Source organism: Archocentrus centrarchus, chromosome 6, assembly GCF_007364275.1.
Source record: "Archocentrus centrarchus isolate MPI-CPG fArcCen1 chromosome 6, fArcCen1, whole genome shotgun sequence".
NCBI classification, from domain to species: domain Eukaryota; kingdom Metazoa; phylum Chordata; class Actinopteri; order Cichliformes; family Cichlidae; genus Archocentrus; species Archocentrus centrarchus.
Genome location: NC_044351.1, coordinates 14,526,962 through 14,541,359, shown reverse-complemented (window position 1 = coordinate 14,541,359; position 14,398 = coordinate 14,526,962). Strand labels below are relative to the sequence as shown.

The 14,398-nt window shown below is 41.3% G+C and overlaps 1 protein-coding gene across 1 annotated transcript in view; it reads right to left on the bottom strand.

The window, feature by feature from the left end:
• LOC115781673 (A disintegrin and metalloproteinase with thrombospondin motifs 20) overlaps positions 1–14,398 on the bottom strand; it is a 79,134-nt gene that overhangs the window by 51,643 nt on the left and 13,093 nt on the right. The window contains exons 4-10 of the mRNA XM_030731469.1: positions 11,620–11,873; positions 8,244–8,327; positions 7,406–7,530; positions 7,260–7,300; positions 6,829–6,934; positions 3,232–3,378; positions 172–313 (exon numbers count right to left, since the gene is read on the bottom strand). Coding sequence (XP_030587329.1) covers positions 172–313; positions 3,232–3,378; positions 6,829–6,934; positions 7,260–7,300; positions 7,406–7,530; positions 8,244–8,327; positions 11,620–11,873 — 899 coding nt within the window. The remainder of the gene's footprint in view (positions 1–171; positions 314–3,231; positions 3,379–6,828; positions 6,935–7,259; positions 7,301–7,405; positions 7,531–8,243; positions 8,328–11,619; positions 11,874–14,398) is intronic.

Here is a 14,398-nt window from a genome sequence, read left to right as displayed (position 1 = left end):
CCACTGGGTTTTACAATAAACAGCACAATTAACTAACTACAATTTTATATATGTTAGCATATAGAGACAACTGCTTTGCTCAAATGTTTCAGGAAAAGAAAGATTTTCCTGTACATCTGGGAAAAAGAGAAAGATTTCACAGGATTTTTATCCGCACTGGTAGCAACTTACCATGTAAGGACAAATTTGGGAACCAGGACCGAACATCAGTTCACACTGTCTGTTGGCATTGTAGAGCTGACCAGGGAGGAGGGTGGGCAGCTCATATGTTCTCCCTATAGGCTCGTCAAGGAGGCACTCCCCATAGCCAGTGCTAAAAAATGTAACACGTGCAAATTAAAAAGAAAGTATAAAGACATACACAATGCACACATTCAAGAGGCAGACTTTCATAGTATAGGATTTTTGATAACAATCCAGTAATTTCTAACCCCAAAATGTATCAGCACACCTCATCTCTTTCATAAAAGCAAAGCAAACACCTCTGTGTCATTGTCTGTGATCATCCTCGGATGTGTTTTCCCTGTGGGTGGTCTGTAAAGTTACCTAAGAAAGAGACTGATACCACTTCCCCTTAAAAGCCTAATAGTAAACGCTGTCACTGTGAAACTGGAGTTAGGCGCCACAGACTGAATAAGACAGTATTTTGATGGAGACAAAAAAAAAAAAAGGATCTGCTTACTGATCATTTTTGTATGTGATATATTTTCCTCTGCTGAAGGCAAACAAGAAAATTAAGAATCCTAAAGCACAGTGATTACGTTAAATAAATCTCTGCCAGCACCAGCGTAGAGGTATAATGACAGATTGCGGCGTATATGAGCCACACCCTGAGCCATCACATAATAAAAGAGACAACAAAAGCACAGCTGGACTGACTATATATGCACCAACAGCCAGCATATAAACTCAGCCGTGAAAAGGCACAAATCAAACATGTTAGCAGAGCAAGCCGAGCCACAAAGGATCTTTTCCTCTTTCTCTTTTTGTTTACTTTGGAAGAAGGAAACTTTCAGATGAGATGTGTATAGATGTATAATTACACAACATGTCTGCACTGCCCTGACAAATTTCATCCTGGATCGAGCTGCTAAAACACCTGCTCAACAAAGCACCAGCTGATGTGACAGGCCAATAATTACACAGGATTATCCTCCGTTACCATTACTTTGTTTCTTTACCCTTTCATTTCCAGCAATAATGTAAGAAACTGTAGCGAATGCTGACTTGTGGCATTGGGGTGGGGTGGGGGGGGTGGGGTGGTTACACAAGAAGAAAGCAACAGCAGTGGAAGACACTGAATGCAAACCACAGAGCAGCCTGTCAAAGAATCACACAGATATTACAGTGTCTTTCAGCAGTTGGTCATCTGTCTAATCAGGGTCCTGGAACCTAATGGAATTATTATTAAGACCAAGACAGACAGAGGGAGAAGGGGTCAGTGTGATCATCTTTTAAATGAAACATCTATGGTTTTTTTTTGTTGTTTTTTCTTTGGGAAGGGGGGGGGGGGGGGATCAGCTGTGTGGATTCAAGACAGGCAGCTGAAGAGCTCTCACACCTGGCAGCCATTGGGTGTTTATTTATAAGATGACTTGGCTATTGTGTACCTGTCACATGAGACTAAACAATAATAGTTTTCATGTTCACCATAAAGACAAGAAGTCAAGAGGTCTACTCATATGACAGACTGAAGGATTCTTCAAAGAGCTGAATGACACAGAGCATCACTGTAGCAAGTTTTTTTAATGAGAAACCCAAGATAATGTGATATCATCTTGTTTGTATCAAGAAAAAAAAAAAATGATTTCACGTGCAATTTTATAAGAGAGCTGCTTATCAGAAAATGATAAGGCGACGCCAAAATAATTATGTAGTTTCAATGCTTAGCTACAACAACTAGAGGGTGGAAATAGTCAAAGAGTTGTATTTTACTTTTATATCCAAATGTTGTGGCTTTAATCAAATGGCAGAGTGCCAGAGTAGGAATGAATAGTTTCTTTATGCAGTGGATGGCACCTAATGACACTGCACGATAGCAGTATAGTTTTCATCAGCTTTCAGGTGCGGGATTTCAGTGCACATTATTACAGCAATGTTGTTTCCCATTTGAAAAGGGATGTCTGAGAGGTGGCACGGCTTTTCGTTTTGTAAACTTGCAGGAGAGTGGTGCAAGTTGAATTTGCTCTTCAGGGAGAATGGGCAGTGAAAACACTGATATACTTGACCAGGTCGTACCACTCAGAAGGAGTGGTACTGTAGAAGTGCTGCTTTCAATCAATGCTCGTCATTGTTGGCTGGAGAAAAACTTCAAAAGCACTTGGACTGCACTCTCAAGGGCCTTTCCCACCACTGCGGCTCCCACACTGAACCAAGTGCTGCTTTCACCATACCTGCGCACAGCCCATGTGACTAACAACTGTTAAAGTTTGGCATGAATGCATTTGAGATTTACATCTTACTCTTCCTGTTTTTTCGTCTCGTAATTAGATACAAACGGAAGAGCAACACAGCTGGCACGGACTCATCCAAACAATAAAGAAAGTAATGGAGATTCTTCTCATCTTTGGCTAAAATTTCCAACCACTGAATGCTGAGGTCAGTTCTGGCTGGAAACTATGCAAAGCACAACCTAAAAAGTCCATATGAGGCCATCGCCCAACTCTGTGCTCTCGAGATGCATCTGGTCAACAAGGCTGCCCTTTGTGAAGGCCTCCACAATTAACAGAGGAAAGGAGGCAAAGATTAAAGGGTCATGCCCAGGAAAGATGTAATTATAACTGACATTTTCCATTTTAAATGGAAGTTCGGATCAGCAACCATGGTTTGGACTAGCTGAATCAGCCACTTCTCCATACACAAGGTTGTGGTGAGGAAATGAGATTAGTGACTAGATTGCTATTTGCCCACCCTCCTTACAGAATGGCTCTGTCTGAGTAGGGAGACAGATGAATGGCTGCAGAAGATCCGTCACTCAGGTCAGTAGTGGAAGACCCAAAAATTCAAACAGGAAATGCTCTTAACAACTTCATACAGTTTACACTGCACTGACCTGTCTACAGAGTTCTGGGGGAGACTGGAAGCCGTTTGTTTTGCGAGTTACGTCACAACATGTAAAAGTTGATGCTGCAGTTGCAAAACCATCACTTTCTCCTTGATGAGCCCATAATCAGTCATATGTTTTGATTACATAGTAGTTTAGAAACAGATAGAAGAGCTGCAGATACATACTCAAGAAACTCAGTGATGTACTTGCGACTGCACTTGGACCACGACCAAGGATTGGTATCGTAGTTAAGTGTGGGAGCCATGACGTGATACTGGTGCTTCATGCCTGCCTCCCGGCATTTGGGGTTGTCATCATGAGGCATATTGAACCTGGTGCAGAACAAAAAAAAGGGAAATTTAGAGATTGTGAGGGGTATATAACGAACACACAAAGTGGTTATCAGCTGCTTAATAGATATGCCGTAGTAATAAGGATAAATGTCACAATATTTGCTTTTAGCCATTTTCAGCAGGGGCTCATACCACAACCAGCCCACAGAGCCCACAGATCTGTGGGTGGCTGTGGCTCAGAGGTTGGTTGCTTGATCCCTAGCTGCTCCAGTCTGCATGCCAAAGTATCCTTGGGCAAGATACTGAATCCCAAGTTGCTCCCAATGCATCCATTGGAGTGTGAATGTGTGTGAACGTTAGATAGAAATCACTTAGACATAGGAAAAAAAGTGCTCATACGGATGTGTGTGTGTGTGTGTTGTTTCTTTTACACTTCCAAATACATGCACATCCTTATTTGCGCTATTTCCCAAATATTTATAGACTAAAATCCTTAAAAAGTTTCAATCAAACTCCAACTGGCCAGTAGGTGGTGCAGCGTTTTCTTTAAAACATCCTTCTCCATCTATCAGCATCTACTGACTTCAACATTGTGAACAACATGCTAGTGAGAACTACCTCCAGCTTAGAGGTCAAAGCTCACCATCTCACATTCTCAAAGGGCTTAATGCATAGAAAAAGGCAGGGGCAATACCACCCACACATCAGTTGCTCCAATGTCAATACATGGGGGGAACAAGGCAGATGTCTTTACACAGCATTATCAATAAAGCTGCAATAAGACTGTCATAATCATCTGTTGAGGTTGTATTTCTTGTACTTCCTACAAGTCCAAAAATCAATTAACCAGCTAATTGTTTCAGCATTTGTCTTTAGTGATCAAGCAGTGAGACAAGAGTCTTCACAGAAGAATAACTGTAAGTAATGAGGCATGGCATCTGCAAACTAATGAATTCATCCAGGCTGTCTGTAGCTGGCAGTCTCATAAAGCAAGTTTTCCTGATCACGTCCAGAAGAGTGTAGTCCAGTATGGATGTCCTGTTTTGTACTGCGCTTTGGCGCATTACCCATAAATACATGCACACATGAGTGCACATGTATTTATACACACAGGATCCCATGCAGCTGTATGATGTCTGAGATGTTTACACCAGGATGTGAGCCAGTGCGGCGCTCTGGGCTGGAGCTGAGGCTCAGTCCATACCACCACACAAACAAGACCTAGCATGGCTGGCATGAAGCCCACCCTACAGGGGCCTGAGGGCCTGAGGGCAAACACCCAGGAAATAATTAAGCCTCTGGCACAGTAATAAGCTCTGCACACAAACCAAGTTGTTGGATAATCCTCCCAACATCAAAACTTATTTGACCGGTATTTTCCAAATTGTTTTTGTTTGTTTTTTTGGTCACTTACTATGCTAAACAGGTGAACTGTGTTGAGTTTTCCCTTTACAAAAAAAATAATGAGATAAGTTGCCAGCTGGATATCTTGCATCAAAGAAGCAGATTTTGTCATTATGATGATGGCTGATCCAGGAATTGTGAATGTTATGATGAACTAGTTCAAGCAGATCTGAAGGAAAAATATGAGGATACAACCTTAAAATCCTGGGATGAGAGCCTTTTAGTGTAATTAGACTATAATTCATGCAGTTTTGTGGGTAGATCAATAGAGAAATCAATTTCAGTGATTTACTTAAATGCAGCCCCACTCACTTAACAAAATAACTGCTTTGCTCTGTGCACATTGCTGTCCCAATGTCACACTGCTACACTATTTGATGGATTTTAAGCATAAAAAAATATTTATTTGATTAAATGCCTTTGAGAAGCACTTTAAGAGAGGCAGAGCTCGCTGTCGGTGAATTACACATCTTAGCTGCTCCAAATGTACTTATCCATGAAAGAAATCACTTTTAACAATCCCAGCAATTGTATCCCATTAGCTTTCTAAGGCTGTTTTTGTGGTGCTCACTTTCATATATCTTAATATGTTAAAATAAAAAGCTTGTTTGCGGTTATTCTAAACGTCAGGAAGATTTATTTTTGATCGGGGACATCTGAAGCCAGACAAACTTGTTAAGTCCTTATATGTGTCACCTTTGAAGAGCTATCAAGTGATGCCACGTCACCTAAAAATCCCCATAATGCCTATTACTAAATGCACATTCTCGCAGTTATCTGAGAAAGGCCTCCTATCCATTAGTCTAAATCTGCCGTTAATCTGTAGCGCTCTTGAGTGGCTCCCACTACCTGACACTAGCTTTCCCAGAGCACTAAACACTCATGAGCGTTCACGCCTGCAAACATAGCGATCCACCATGCCAAGAGACAGAGCCAAGTCGGCCTCCAGCTGCTTGAACTTTAGCATAAACAGATCCACATGAGATGCGAAGGAAGGAGGGAGGGTGTAAGCTCAGTCCATCTGCTGCTGCTCCGGTCCGATGGCTCCACTGGAAGAATGTGTGACCGTGACAGAGGATTTAGACAAATATCTTTCATTCTTAACTATTACCTCACAGGCTCACAGTGGTCCTTTTTACGACACAGACAGAGGAAAAAAAAAAAAACAGACAAGAGACCTCGTCTTTATCAAAAATGCATCCAAAAGTAAGCTCGCTGAGGTGGAATATGTATCAAAGTTTACGTGGAAGGTTGGAGTGCTAAATAATGGTAACTCAAATGCACCACATTTAAATCACCTGGAGGGTTTCCAAGAATGAGAAGGTGATGAGTTATGTATCATAATTTCGCCACAAATGGATGTTTGGAATAAACATACGAGAGATAAAGTCATGTGTTTTGACTCGGTCATTTGAAGGCAGATTATGCGTACAAGTCTTTCTTCACTCCACGCTTGTGGCAGTATTTGCTTGTTGTGAAAACACTCTCTGGCAGAAGGGCATGTTGTGATAACTCCGCTATTACCCACTAGAAGGCAAAGCAGCACATGATGGCAGCGTGACACCTCCAGTTTGTTTTACCTGTCTTTGGGGCTGATGAGTGGAAAAAGGCTGGAAGGCTCCCAAATACTAAACACAATATTAAGCCTTGTATTCACTGATAAAGCTCCTTGTACCATTTCCAAGAAAATCTTTGTTGTTGTTCAACTATGCAGGGTCCAATTATTATTAGAATAATTTCTAACATATGCATACTAAATTGCGTCTCTGAGCTTATCGTTATCAAGGGGAAGCTCGGACAAATAGAGGGCTAACTTCTTGAGCTGTATAGTAAGGTATTGTAGGCTGGCATGTTATTAAAAGTCAAAGCTTTTTTTCTTTATTATGTTTTGCACCTGTGTCTGCTGCACCCTGTGTCTCTTGATAAGAGCGCTTTTGTAGTCAAGGCTGGCTGTGAGTGGTGACATACATCCTGTGTGTGCGTGTGTGTGTGTGTGTGTGTGTGTGTGTGTGTGTGTGTGTGTGTGTGTGTGTGTGTGTGTGTGTGTGGGACGGTGGGGGCCACAGGTTTTGACCTGCAACTTACACATGGCCCAGCTCATGAGCAATGGTGAAGGAGGCACTAATTCCATTTTCCTCACTGATGGAGCAGCTCCGGTATGGGTCACACATGGTCCCCAGCTCAGCAAGCCCTACAGGGTCAACACACACACACACACGCACACACACACACACACACACAGGAAAACAGATGCAAATAAGCATATAAAGACCAACTGCCTTTGGAAATTTTCTGGAGTGTTACGGACAATTAAAGGCATCAAACCCTCTGTTCCCTAAGAGAGATTAGCACAGCCACGGTCTCCCTCCTCCCCTTTCTACCACTCTGTTCTGTCACTTTAATATTATTAGCTGATGGCTTGCCATAAACTCATTACAGCACAGTTCACGGGCTGTGGTCAGTGGAATGGAAAGTTCATGTGCAGAGATTTTTTGCATGAAAACGTAAAAGTTTACCTAATGTGTCACATTTGTCTTTTGCACGGCAGATGTCTTCCCTGTGAAAAAGAAAACGCAATCCTCTCTGAACAGGGCAGTTTGAGCAACTTGCTTTCAGAAGGTTTGGGGTGGGGGGGGGGGTGGGGGGGGGGGGGTGCAAATACCTGGTTATGAGGAGTGCAGTGTCGTGGTGAGAAGGATGGCTGTCATCCTGGATGTTGTGGCTCTGCTGCCAGACACAGAAGTTGTGCAGAGTGGTGGCAGCATTGAAGCTCACAGTGGGACCTTCCTGTTTTGGGTGAAACACCAGTGGGGTTGTGACCAAGAAACTGGGCTTACATATAGGAAATATTTTAATAATCCTGGTATGCACACTTACAACCTCATGTTGAAAGAATCTTTAATGTGTAATTTTTTTGTCCTTTATGAATATTGGTTGGCCTAGAGTAGTCCTAGATCTTTGGCAGGAAGGCCATTTTCCACAATAATCTGCCAGTTGGGCCTTCATTCTTAATCAGTAAAAACTCAAACTGAACCACTGTGCTAATTGGCTCTCAAAAGCTAAAAGGGTTTACACATGATTTCTTTTTGTCCTGGCAAAATCTTCTAGATGAATTCCTGCAACCTACAACAGCCTTATGCTCTTTCTCGTGGTCCTTATCAGCCTATCAATAACTGAGGTAGTGAGCAAAATCTCACCATGACCAAAAGTAACCAAAAAAATACATAAGAGTAATCTCAAAATAAGAATAATGTCCAAAAAAATGCCTACTTGTTTAAAAACTAACTATAGAGCGTTTCATTGGCAGGTGGCTAGCAGCCTTAGTACAGAATGATTTTTTTTCCCATGCAGACCTCTCTTGAGAATTAAGCCTGACAAGAAAGACAGTGTCCTTTCAAAGAGGCCCCACAGAGGAAAAAGCCAGGCAAGGGACACCTGCAATGATGTCAGCCATGCGCAGATGACCTGCATACACGTAGTATTCAAGACCCCACGCTCACCTGCTCATTGTGGATGATGACAAGCTTGACAATCTTGATGTTGATGAGGTTTCCTATGCTGGGGTCCCTGTACACTGCTGCTACCTGTAACAAAGACAAAACACACAGACAAAAAAAATGCAAACCTCCACTAACCCGAATCAGAGCAGAACTGGAATGTTGAAGCTAGTCAACTACTTTTTAGGTAAAATACTTGGAACAGGAACACACAGTCAAGGCTCTTTTGATTAAGCTCTATTGGGTTCAGTCAAAATAGCAACAGTTCACTAAAGTCAAAAGAAAGCAAAAATGCCTCCTTGAGGGTAAGTTTAATCAACAGAGTATTTAAACCAATTACAATCCCCCCCCAAAGACCTTAGGAAAAAAAACAAAACAAAACCTGGACCTAGCTACAAATGTGAAACAGCCAATCTGTGAGGACAGCAAAACCTTTCCCCTCTGCTCCTCTCGCCTTTCTCGTGCATCCCTGTCACGGTCAGCCAGCAATCCCCCCGAAACCGAGTACGGCCTCATGACAGGAACTCATTAGTCAACTATAAACATTTAGCTCATCATAACATAGAGGGAAGCACACGCAGCCCAGGCTTGTTCAGAGCGGGCAAAAAGAGATTGTCTTTGCATGCACTTCATCCAACTGTGACACATGACCCTGTTGAGTATATTCTCACCCCCAGTGGATGTTATTATATGATTAGTGTAACATCCAGAAGTGAGGGGGGACTACACCCTAAATTACTGCAGTATTTCTGTTGGCCAGTTAACTAAAAATGTGCTCCTTTTAACCCCAAAAATTTGGATTTGGATTTTGTTACATTAGCCAGTTACCATGTGCAAACAATGTTTTAATGTGGCCAAAAGCTATTTTCTTAAGTCGGAAATGCCAGAAATAACAGTGACACATGCACCTTCTCTCTCAGTGATCATATCTATATAGTTCATTTATGTTATCAGCATGACCAATAGAAAATAATTTTAAAAGTTCAGTTATATTGTGGCAAAAATAGAGCAAATGGAACCATGTAAAAGAGGGGGGGGGGTATGCATTTGTGTATGGCTGCACCCCTGTTGAATGGACAAATGTAACACTCACTATACGCCAGCAGTCTTACTTACGGACACTCGACTGACAATCATTACTCCTTTGCAAGTAAATGAGTTTCAAACATTTTGCCTGTTATACTGTAGAGAGCAGATAGTAGACACAGTTCAATTAATAACCAATCCCATTTTTATTACCCACAGTGTTACTGGATTAATTACCAGCCTGCCCTCACAGACAGAACTGGAACTCATAAAGAGGCCAAGGCACCGGCAAACAAACGCTGAGGTTACATCAGGGTTAACAACCAAAAGGCCAAACAGTAAAATCTGAGACTGGAAAAACACAAACCTGGACTGCAGTTTGCACTGTACAATTAGTGTGTTACCATGGAAAGAGATATACAGTATCACAGAATATGTGACTTATACTTCCTAAAGCTAAGTGCAATTTAATGTAACTCCTTGCACCCTTCTGGAAAATTTCTTTTTAAAATATTATCAAATGTGAGGTTCAATAACATTAGTGTCACTGATTTATTATTAAAATCTCACCCTCGTGATGGAGACTAGTACAATAGGTTTCCTGTCCAAGGTTGCTTACTTTTTGCCCTAAAGTTTTGCAGCTATTATTGGTTGAATTTGGAAATGCTTTTCCAGGTGGAATTTAAAAGAAAGAAAGAAAGAAAGAAAGAAAGAAAGAAAGAAAGAAAGAAAGAAAGAAAGAAAGAAAGAAAGAAAGAAAGAAAGAAAGAAAGAAAGAAAGAAAGAAAGAAAGAAAAGACAGCATATTAGGGCTTTTAGTGTTGTGGTAATTTCTAAGGCAAATTCTCTTTTTAGAGACGTTCGTTACAATTACACAGAACAATCAGTGTTTTTAATGTAAAATTTCAACTTTGTGTAAACCACAAATTAAATTACATTCTGCTCCACAGCAGGCTAGGGATCAATTTACATTAGATCAAAATCATGCAGTGGGAAAGTTAATGTTTGAAAATGTTTTCAAGCCTAATTTTGATCTAGTTTGAGACGCTTATTTGCATATGGGGAAAATAGAAAGCCGAATATACAGCCAGGAAAGAGACGTGGTCACAAGGAGTTTAACACTGCTTGTGCATTTACCTGCTTTTTAGCAACCACGCAAGTTTTCACCAACTTAGAAGTGTGCTGCTTTTGATTCAAGTTTAAACCTGGGATGTGAAATGTCTAGATTAACTATTCCAAATCTCAAGTTTAAACTATTCAGTGACCTGCGGCGCCTACTGTAAAATTTCGACATGGCTAACATTGACAAGTTTGTCTTGTTCTTCTAGCAGGCAGCATACTAATATTTATAATGCTAGCCAAGCTTGACTGGTACATCAGCAACACAGAAGAGAAATAACAGCATCATACTGGCATTAACATGGGCCTTACTGGTTTGTTACTGGTTAACTTGAAATGCAGTGGTTGCTCTACAGTGTTATGGAGATAGTCAATATCTGGCAGTTACACTATACTTAGTTTTTGCCCCTCGTGCACACAATTTGTCTATATTTTTCATTTTTTTGTAAAATTTAAAAAGTAAAGTTAAATTGAAGTTAGGTGAATTTAGGTAAAGTTAAACTAAGTTTGAGTGTTTTCAGTGAAGTGGCTACATTTAAAATCCTTCTCCTCACATACTTGGTCTTGAATAATCAGGCGCCATCTTATCTTAAAGACCTCATCGTACCATATCACCCCAACAGAGCACTTTGGTCTCAGACTTAAGGCTTACCTGTGGTTCCTCGGATACTTAAGAGTATAATGGGAGGCAGAGCCTTCAGCTTTCAGGCCCCTCTTCTCCAGCTCCCAGCTTGGATTCAGGAGACAGACACCCTCTCTATTTTTAAGATTAGGCTTAAAACTTTTTTATAAAGCTTGCAGTTAGGGCTGGATCAGATGACCCTGAATCATCCCTTAGATTTGCTGCAATAGGCCTAGGCTGCTGGGGTTTCCTATGGTGCACTAAGTGTTTCTTCTTCACTCACCTCTTTTCCCTCTGTGTTTATACACTACTCTGACTTTAATCATTAGTTATGATTAAACTCTGGCTCTCTTCTGTAATGTGTCTTTTGTCCAGTCTCTCAGATGGCTGCCGGAAGTGCTTGCTCATAGTCTGATTGTTGGGGTTTTCTCTCTTAGATTGTTGGGTCTTACAGTATAAAGCGCCTTGACGCAACTGTTGTTGCGATTTGTCACAGAAACGAGTCATTTAGACACGCTCATACAGGAAGACAATGCCACCAAATAACACTGAGCAAAAAAAAAACTACACATTTTAACAGTGAAAAAAAATTAGAAACATTATTTTACTTACTACTGACATGATTGTAAGGATGTAGTGCTCTAGGTTTCGTCCATGGTGGCGCACCATTTTGGCATCCGCTGTCACCATTAGCTCAACGTAGCGAGGATAGGACAGGAAACGCTTGCGCCTGCGAAGCGATTTGGGGTGTGGGCTGGTGGAGTTTTTCTCATGCACACGTTGGTCATCTATTGTGGTTCTGAGAGATTCTAGCTCCTCTGTCATAGTCCCTCTCATCTCTGAAGATGCTGGCTTCTTGGAGTTCTCTGTTCAAGAAAGAGAAATGATGAAAAACTCTGGAATTATGATGGTTTTTTTTATGTGGGAATGAACCTTTTTGTTCTTAATGTCATGAAGACATTTCATAAGAGAGCAAGCTACATCTACACTTCAGAGCCACATTTTCAATCACCTGAATTCCTGTTGCATAACTCAAGCATGCTTTGACTTCTATGGCAGAAACCTGCCATAAACTGTCTCATTCAAGTGTTCAGAAAAGCAGCTGAACCAAGAGACACAGAGTCACTGGTAAGCTTTGAAACTAGCTCAGGCAGTCTGAATTCTCCTGTCTCAAATGAAGCCGCACAAACCAAGAAAATCCCTTGACAGCACTTTACTGAGTCACAGACAAACTAGGCTCAGTTTACACCGTGCAGGAGGGATGTAAAAATCCTCAAATTATTCCACTCCAATACCCCAGTCAGTGTATTATTTTGGTAAACAGTAACAATCATGGTGAAAGGAATGCATTAACACTGAAACGGTTCCATTCATCCACTGCCTTCAACAGCAGTCTCAGAACAAGAATGACAGCCATATACTTTGCACAGTCAAATGGCTCACTTCGCTCAGCTGAAGTGCGCGTGTTGTGCTGGCTACAAACAGTAGATTCCATCACGATGACAGAGTGAAGTTAAAAGAGGAAGACAAAGGCAGAGACACAGACTGAACACCTACATTATTAGAGGCAAGGCAAGGTAAACTTGCTATAATTAAAAAAAAAAAAAAATTAAGCAGACTTGACTGCATAACTGTACATTAATAAGAATGCTGGAGTTTAGAGAGACCAACTGGTAGAGGGGACAAAAAAACAGCAAGAGGTTTCCTAGTCACACCACAGGAAAGATCCAAATCACAAAAAAGGGTTGGTTTCCACTGCTGTTTTGCCAAATGTGATAGAAAAAAGCTTGCTTAAAACAGTTTCACCTGTTGCTCTGCTGAGGAAAGACTGATTTAACTTGTGCCAGGCAGGAGAACAGGGGAGACCAAAGACAAGATTCATGGACGTAGTGAAGAAGAAGAAGAAGAAACAAAAGTCCCACAGAAATATACCAGGAGCCACTGGCGCAAGACAACTTTTCTATTTTGTCACAACTTAAATTGCTGCAGTTTTCTTTAAATGGGGCAAAGTTTGCACACATAGATGCATTGCACTCTTTTCTCTTAGTTTAATTAAAACAAGCTGCAATGCACACAATGTAGCGAAAGTTGCTAAATAAACTACACTGACTGAGTAATTACTTTAAGTAAGACCGCCAGTGATTACGATCCAAGCATAGTTTGGAATCCGTCATCCTCCTCAACTTTGGATAACCCGATTACAGTGAAGACTTCCATTGTGTTCTGTAAACTCAATCTTTCCAGACAGTCACACAGAGACAGATTGTGTGTAACTGTTAGATTAGGGGAAAAAAAAAGAGAAAGGAAAACTCATTCAGTCCTCTGTGAGTATTCAAGCGATGCCCCCAGTGGGCACGCGAGGCGAAGCGTGACTCCCTGGCACAATGGTGCACAGCTCTTGCCGCCGTGAGGCCCAACGCCATGCCAGAACCAGCATCCAAGTCAGCACCAAGCCGGTCTGTGCCCGTGCACGCAGCCCGGGCAGCTGGGCCAGTACAGAGCTTTGTATTTTCCAGGAAAAAAACTTTCAAAGGCCAAACCCACTACACTAAACCCCTTAAACAGACTCATCGCTGCAGCCAGTCCAACATCAAAGGGATTATCAAAGCACAGAGGAGCACTTCTCCATCTTCAGAAATTGGTGTTAAGACTCAAAGTAAGCAAGTGTGTGCTGGAAAAAAAAAAGAGGAGGAGGTGAAAATATTGTCTCTGCTATAACAGCCTTTGAATCAGCGCAGATTAGCCACACACAACCTTCCCAAATCGCCTTAGGTTGAAATCCCCCTCTCACTAGGTAGTGAGCTGCTACTTACACCATGAGAAGACAGGGGTGACTGACCTGCTGTACACACAGAGACGTTACATCACCCAGTGGGCACTGGAGAAATCAGCTACAGAATGTCTTTATATATCTGAGCTGTGCATGTTAGAATTTACTACCAAAAAGAATATGACTGATATTATTTCTTTTTACGCTAGGAAAAAATGTCACAAGCATTCTCCTTTAAAGTCAAGCTTCTGAGGTTTCTCATAACAAGGAACAATAAAAAGGGGCCCTGCGTGGTGTGAATGTAAGCATTTCAAACTTGTAATCTGGTTGATTCCAATACACACAGAGCTAAAAAGGACCAACACCACACTCACTTCTCTGTTCCAACTCGTGGATGTGTACATCTTTTTATCACTTTGCCAAAAGACAATCAAAACAATGAATATTACCATGTTTATGTATTCACTCAACGGCATGAATAATTGCAGACACAGTATCCCATACACATTATGAACTGTTTTAAACATATTTAGACATTTTATTTGGGTTTGAATGGCCACATGTGTTAACAATTAAGCATTTATTTACATTAATCCATAAACATTAAAGTGTGGAAATATT